Here is a 7,470-nt window from a genome sequence, read left to right as displayed (position 1 = left end):
AATATGGCAGCCAAGCACCCCGTATCTGTGATACGTCTCTACCTGCTGGACACACACTGCCATGTCTGGGAGGATGTGCTTTCAATGTTTTCATTCTCATTTTAACATTCTGCTTTTACAGAATGAGCGTTAACTACAGTACTCCCACCCGCACATTCATTGCATTGTTTGTTTGCATAAAAGCCGCTCTTGTGACTCCCTTCCTCAAAAGCAAAAGAGCAGGGATTGTTTGTTATTTTTGCCACAATAAAATATCCATTTCATCCAAGTATGCAATGCCTCCACCTGCTGGACAGAGATTGCAATGTCAAGTGGATCTTTCTGTATCAGAAGGACAGCCATGTTAATGTCAGTTAAAAAAGAAAACAAGTGCTAATTACATATTAAACATTTCTGCATATGCAGCAGTGTGTGTTCAAGATATTATTCGTTATTAAAAATGCCACTCCTAATTTACTGATACTTTAAACATTAACGCTGCCACCTCGAAGCTTGGTAGGCTAGTGCTTAAAGAAAAAGACTTCCTACCAGGTGGTCCCTGGTTCAAATCCCTGGTCAGCCACTGACTCATTGCGTGTGACACTGAGCAAGTCACTTCACCTCCTTGTGTTCCGTCCTTTGGATGGGAAGTAAAACCGAGGCCCTATTGTAATGACTCTGCAGCTGTTGATGCACGGTTCACACCCTGGTAAATCGTCTGCTAAATGTAATTAATAATAATAATCCCCTGATTATTATTTCCAGTTTTTGTCGCTAACTTGGTTATATCGAGGGTTTTAATGAGCCAGCTGAACTGTACCTCGATTGTTTATATAGCTATTGAATGTCATCTAGCAACAGTTTTCAATAGCTATGTTTCTGTAAGACGAACACAGTTCTACCGAACTTGCGAATCTTACTCAGCAAATTAGTTTGGTTGCGAGTCCGGATTTCAACTGTAGAGGGCGCTATCATTCTAAAGCGTGCTTTGTATTTTACGTCAGAAAAGACGGTGTGCCCATCCAGGCATCATACATTGATGGCAGGAGTTTCGAAGGCGGAAGTTGGCTGATCAAGTTATCTTTTTTATTTTGTCTGTAGTTTGATTTTTTTTTTTTATTTAAATACAGTTTTATTTACAAAAAAACACACAAGAACAAATGGCGTCTGGCGTAAGTCGTTTGTGTTTGAAAATGAAACCACAACTGTTTACAGACAACTGGCAGGCCGAATCCAAGTAGATCCGGTATTTTTGGATATCCACACTTGCATGCTTTTTACAGTAAAGACTGGCAAACGTTGCAATATTTTAATGATTAAATAATCGCGAAAAGAATGTACGGATTAGGGTTCAAACAGTAATTTATTTAAATGTTGGTGGATGCTGGATGCGGTTAGATCAAGACATTGGTTACGAAATGCTTAGGCCCAGGCTTGTCTTGCGGTGTTAAGACAGACGGCGCCGCGTTTTTTGTAATGTATTTATTTATTTTTATTATAGAGATTGCGTTTTATATATAATGTTTTAAAAACTACTTGGATAACTGAACGGGTTTTTTTTTTTTGCCGAGACCGTTTACCAACGTCTTGTAGGCCTTTCTCGTTAATTTAAAAGTTGTAATTGGTGACATGGGTATTTCTCCTGCTGAAACTGGTCGTTTTCAGCTCGATGTGATGTTGACAATTAGCCAAACATTTCATAGTACAGTGTATGCCCTAAATGTAGCGCTTGTAAGCGTTTAGCCGTGTTATACGTGGTTGTCTTTTTCCCTATGGAGCACAATGTGATGGTCTCATAACAGGTGTGTGATTTATATATGTGCGGTATATAGTTGAACATTTCTGGCACGCTGTTTCTCTTTCTGGAGGACTAAGAAAGTGGTACCGATGAAGTGAACTGGTTCTGCTGATACTATCCTCCTATATTAAAATGTAGAGCCCAGAACAGGTCAATTTGCTTTCCACTGTAGTGTTTGACCTACTTGTTCTACAAACAGTGTTATACTCACATTGTCTTACAAGAAGTGTGTTTGTCTTTTTAGGTGTCTTGTTGAATGGGATCAGCCAAGTACTACAGCAGGCATGCTCCAAGGCTTTGCTCGAAGCTTTTCACATGCAGGTTCATTGCCAGTCGGTTCCTTGCAGTCTATAAGCACACATGCTTATTTGCCCAATAACCTGGGGAATTTGGGAACAGCCGTGTCATTGCCCAGTAACATGGACAGAGCATTGTCGACAGCCCCAGTCCCGAATACTTCAGTAGGGGGGAACAGCTCCTCGCAAAGTGGTGCAGTGGAGGCAGCCACTGCAATGGCAGCCAAGATTAATGCTATGCTGTTGGCCAAGGGGAAGCTGAAAACACCACAGACACTGCCAGAAAAGGTAATGTATGCAAGGATGGACACTTTGAGATGCTGTAATACCTGGTGAGGGGAAAATGTATCATTAAATTAAACAAAGCAGATGCACAGCTTTAGAAACATTTTACCATAAATAGCATTTAAGAAGAGCTTTGTCCCTGTACAGAAAGGGATTCATTGTGTCAGAATATAATATACAAGCACAAAATAACTGGCAATGAATTTTTCCTTTTTATACCAGTTTATTGTAATGATGGTTCACATGCAAATGAATAAATACAGGGAAGAGGTGTTCTGTTGTCCTGGTATCTATGAAGTTTTACAGGATCTGCTGATGCTACCCCCTATATTAGAATGTTGAGACAGGTCTTTATACTTTGAAATGTAGGTTGATTTACTCTACAAACTGCCTACTTTTGTATTAATAAAGAAAAGGTGATTGTGTTCTTGGCATTGTGTGGTGTTTGAATATTATGGTTTTCAGTTGAATCTGTAATAAATATTTTAAACGTTTATTTCAGAACCTACAGGTCGGAACAGTTTTCAACACTGATAACTTGGTTACAGAATTGGACATTAATGACGTCCCAGTAAACTGCAGAAACTTCCTGACAAAAGGACAGACTCAGGATAAAGTAAGTAGATGTAAAGAATGTGGTGGCATTTGGGAATGAATGTAACTTTTTTTTCTTGCCATTGTGTCACTAAAGCTATGTCTCTTTCATGATAGATACACCAGTACAGTGGCGCTACTGTCTCAACAAAAGGTTACTACATGACCAACGCAGAAAAAGCACATGCCAAAGGAACGTATGTATCTTTATATAAATATATATTTAACAGTGGCGCGTGTGTCATATTTTGCTGTCTTAAATGTCTTTTCATGTAACTGTTGTTCACTAGATGCCTGCAGTGTTTTTTATCCATGCCAGGGGAGACTAATGTGCTTTCTTTTGTTTTTAGGGACAGGCCTTTGTATTTGCATGTTCAAGGCAAGACGCAGGAAGAGGTTAACAGTAAGTTTTGTTCATAACGGTGAAGCACTTGCTGGACTAGTTAGTGAAAGCTTAGGCTGTACAGCAGCAGCTGGCTCGGTAGTTTCTAGACTTTTTTGCAAACGATACATCTTCATTGTTCTGTTTCTAGACTGTACTGTTACAACTCCTATGTGACACTGGAAAGTGACAAAATGGCTTCTATGCAAACCGCATGGACCACATGCTCTGTTTATTTGTGCTTGCTGCTGTGTTGACTTCTTTTATCCTTCCTTTACCCCAGTGTTTAAAATGTATTGGTGTAACCAGGATTTGTTTTTTTGCAGAGGCAGTGGTCTGCATTAAGGAAATCATTTCAGAAGATGTCTTGAGAACTACATTAGCGCAGCCACAAGCTGTTGCACCCGCTGTTCCCATCTATAACCAGCCAAGCAAGCCTGCTGCACATGCCCACTCTCATGCAGGGGTAGGTTTTTAGATCACCGTTGATCCAGTGTGGATTTCTTGCTGTACTGCGTGACTGTTTACATGCTCAGTTATGTGTATATTATCTAATCTTTGGAGGTTAAAAAGTGAAGCTAGTGAAGAATCAGCATCTTTCACTGATACCCACCTCCTAGAGCAATCCAGCAGTGAGAACACCCTGCCCTTGAGCAATAGGGTTAGGGTTTACTGCTCCTGCTGACACTTTTAAATAAGATTACTTAGTTACCATTACTTGACTATAAAAATCACTTTTCATTGTCTAGTTGAATGGGGTTGTTATGTTCAGTCATAGACTGAAACTCTGTTAAGGCAGGTAGAGCTTAGTTTATTGTAGTCTGAACCCACTTAAGGAAAACCTTTATTTGATTGGATGAAATTGTGCTTAAATTAAATAGGCTTATAAACATAACATGGAAGTGCACTTGAGACCTAAAAATTGTCTCTTCTTTCAGCATTTTGTGCATGCAAAACTGTTTGTAGGTTTGCACCAGATTGTGCCCTCTTTCAACATTAATGAGAAAATTGAAGGTCCTGGTGGTTCCTACTTGCACCACATTCAGACTGAGACTGGCGCTAGAGTGTTCCTTAGAGGGAAAGGCTCTGGGTATATCGAGCAGGCGTCGAGACGGGAGTCTTTTGAGCCCTTGTACCTGTACATCAGGTAGGCTGGTCTGTTTGTAGGAATTCTTTACTGTAACTTTGAGTTATATGGATTTAGAATGGGGTGTGGAGTTTCTTCAAAATGGTTTACAGTTTGTTGGGCCAGTTGACATCTTTAACTGCCCAGTGTCTGAAATGCATGATTCAGTGGTTAACTTCTGCATTTAAAATGAATATTAAAATAGTTAACTTCAAACTGTGCAATCTGTAGGCACTTTTTTCATGTCTAATTGTTTCTGGATTTCATTTATTTGTTTGTTTAGCCATCCAACAGCAGTAGGTTTGGAAGCAGCAAAGAAGCTCTGTGAAAGCTTGTTAGAAACGGTAAGTTTTACATTTATTGAAGTTAGAAAATGAAGTGACAGTAATGCTTCCTAATCGTTCTGTAGCTATTGGAGGTTAAAGAAAGTGAAGCTGGCGAAGAATCAGCATCTTTCACTGATACCCACCTCCTAGAGCAATCCAGCAGTGAGAACAATCTGCCCTTGAGCACTGGGCTGGGGTGGACTGCACCTGCTGACATTATCCAACTGCTATATTTTCCCAAATATATTGGCTTTATTTTTCACTGCTGGGGATCCATATTCCTGCTGGGTAATATAATGGTGGCCAGCATCCATACATATGTTTCACTACAATCTGTACATGTGGGTTATAGAGATCTTGCTGATGGTTCTAATTTTGTGCTTGCGGCCATAGCGGAGGATGAGTGAAGTTCCGTGCTTGTTTTGTTATTTTAATAGGTGCGGTCAGAACATTCCAGGCTGCTTTCAATGTATACTGCAGGGGGATCATCACAAGGTAAGCTTTGAAATGTTATTGAGGGAGAAAACCCTTAAATTAAAAAAATGCATTAATTCCATTTTAAATATACCTACATACTGAGGCAGGAGAGCCTTGGACAATATCATTAATGCCAGCTTTTACTTTTTGTGTGTGTGTTTCTGTGGGGTTCTGTTTGTTTTTGATGAGAGTTTTTATACTTGTATTTCAGCTTACCCATCTTCCCTGGGATACCCTCCTAGTAACAGTTATTGTAGCCAGTCATCCTGGTATAATTACTCATCCACTGGTTACATGGGAGACTATTCTGCATATCCAGCATCCAGTGGTTATTGGAGTAGTTCAAATGGTCCGCACAGTCACTCTAACATTTCATCAACCCCTCAATCTTCCCAGGCAATGGTTCAGTATCCAGTGTGTCCAAGGAAGCAGCGTTCTTATCTAACGCAGGTAGATTTCTGTATTTCTTTTAATGAATGCGTTTCAGTCCTGGTTACTAAATGCAGTCTTCACACTTCAGACGTCTTGCGAAACATTAAGGGAACATCCTGGAACGGTGTTCTGCATATACAACGTTCCACTAACCTAGATTCATTATGAAATAACTGGACCAGTGTGGACTTGTACAGATAGTCTTGCCTTACAAATGTGTATTTTGTATTATGTGAGAGAAAGCTCAAATGAATGCCTGTTCTTCACTGTCTCTCTAGGACACTCCAACTAGTTACTGCCCCTCTTCAGATGTGTCCTCTTCCAGCCCACCACGACCAAGCAGTCCAAAAAGACACTTCTCGGACAAAATCAGTGAAGCAACTTCTGGATGCCAGGTTGAGACACTTTACATTTTTAGATGTATTTTTATTCCTAATGGTGCTGTCTTTTGTAGTATCAATTTAACCTGTAATTTTTGCTCTTAGCATGGGCCCATTCACCCCAATAATTTTACTTCAGACACTACTGCGAAGACAGAAAAGATGTCCTCTACAAGCAAGAATGGAGACGGCAAAGAATTGGAAAGGTTTGTAGTTTTGTGACACTGAGCTCACTGTTACATTTTATTTGAATTAACTAGATGTGTACAGTGCATGCATGCAGTGGATCAGATCCTTAATGGCCACACTGTGTGTTGAGTACCAGATGGCCTTGCAATTTTTGTGCAAGACCAGTCTGTTTTATTAAGCGTGAAAAACAGGGTGGTTTTAGGATTTAATGGATTAAAGTTGTTTTCTCTTGTTCCTGTGCAGGTTGTTGATGCCCCCGCCCCCTCCACCAACAACTGGAATAACACGCAAAAGGCAAAGGACACAGGGTCATTCCAAGGCTACACTTGGTATGCATTTCTATAATCAAACGCATTCATTTTTGTCTTTTTTTTTTTTCCCTCCCTTCAAAGTCAATGGCTTTATAACTGTTATCTATGAGAAATTAAACTTCAGAGAATTGGAGAACAACCCTCCACTGGAAACTAACCCTTGTTTTTCTTGTACATGTTTCTCTTCTTTCCCCTTTGTGTTCTCTTCACATGTGCTTCTTCTGGACCTGCCTGTCATGGATGCTGATATTTCATATTCCATGAATGACTGCTGGCTGTGGATTGAACACTTTCTGCGACTAATGTGCTGTTTGGGGCACCTGTATGGTCTTTTCTTTCTGCTTTTGCTTTTTACAGGTAGCCGAGATCCAGCTGCTTTCTTGAAGAAGCAGAAAACTGGTGGGGATGACAGTGGGTTAGTCCCTTATAGTGGGGACTCTTCTGATGAAGAGGAAGACCGCTTTCTTGTCAGTAAGATGCCTTTCCAGTAAATTTCTACTCTTCAAGAAGCGGATGTTGGAAGATATCTTTACACCAATAGTGAGGCATGGCTCTTTATACTAGGAATAAGTAAATCCTGTTAATTTCAGTTTTTCCTTTCTTTAACCTGTAGGCTTTTATAAAGTGGTGTTGATTTATTTTCTTGTAAAGTAGTACCCCCCGTCCTCTCTCCCTCCTTTTATTTTTGTTTTTGGCAGATCACAACCGTATTTAAAGTGCACAAACACTTTTGTCTTAATTCTTTGTCCCTTCTGTGCTGTGGTTTTCAATGAAACAATATCGTTACATGAAATAACTAAGCTTGTTCCTATGGAATATTGTAATAAAAGTTAACAATTTTTGTGTGTTTTGAACTTCTTTTTATTTTGAGTGCTGTTAAAAGGTAATCTTATTT

General features: G+C 39.8%; 1 protein-coding gene and 1 non-coding gene across 5 annotated transcripts; both read left to right on the top strand.

Moving 5' to 3' along the window:
- Positions 1 to 994: 994 nt before the first annotated feature.
- LOC121294798 (KH homology domain-containing protein 4-like) lies at positions 995 to 7,067 on the top strand. 4 transcript variants are annotated; one of them, XM_041218889.1, is made up of 14 exons: positions 996 to 1,151; positions 2,022 to 2,361; positions 2,861 to 2,974; positions 3,070 to 3,149; positions 3,303 to 3,355; positions 3,661 to 3,800; positions 4,273 to 4,481; positions 4,744 to 4,804; positions 5,224 to 5,281; positions 5,475 to 5,713; positions 5,974 to 6,090; positions 6,181 to 6,281; positions 6,508 to 6,593; positions 6,933 to 7,067. In XM_041218889.1, the coding sequence occupies exons 2-14, from the start codon at positions 2,062 to 2,064 to the stop codon at positions 7,064 to 7,066; spliced, it is 1,692 nt and encodes a 563-aa protein (XP_041074823.1). In that variant the 5' UTR covers positions 996 to 1,151; positions 2,022 to 2,061; the 3' UTR covers position 7,067. The 4 variants fall into 4 exon arrangements, with proteins under 4 accessions (XP_041074820.1, XP_041074823.1, XP_041074824.1 ...); XM_041218886.1 differs by having other exon boundaries at positions 995 to 1,151; positions 6,508 to 7,067; XM_041218890.1 differs by lacking the exon at positions 6,933 to 7,067 and having other exon boundaries at positions 997 to 1,151; positions 6,215 to 6,281; positions 6,508 to 6,557.
- On the top strand, positions 1,842 to 1,978 carry LOC121295150. The gene has a single exon (XR_005946870.1).
- Positions 7,068 to 7,470: the final 403 nt, after the last annotated feature.

This window comes from Polyodon spathula, chromosome 19 (assembly GCF_017654505.1).
Source record: "Polyodon spathula isolate WHYD16114869_AA chromosome 19, ASM1765450v1, whole genome shotgun sequence".
NCBI classification, from domain to species: Eukaryota; Metazoa; Chordata; class Actinopteri; order Acipenseriformes; family Polyodontidae; genus Polyodon; species Polyodon spathula.
The sequence above is the reverse complement of the archived record's forward strand: the minus strand, read 5'-3'. Positions and strand labels throughout refer to the sequence as shown.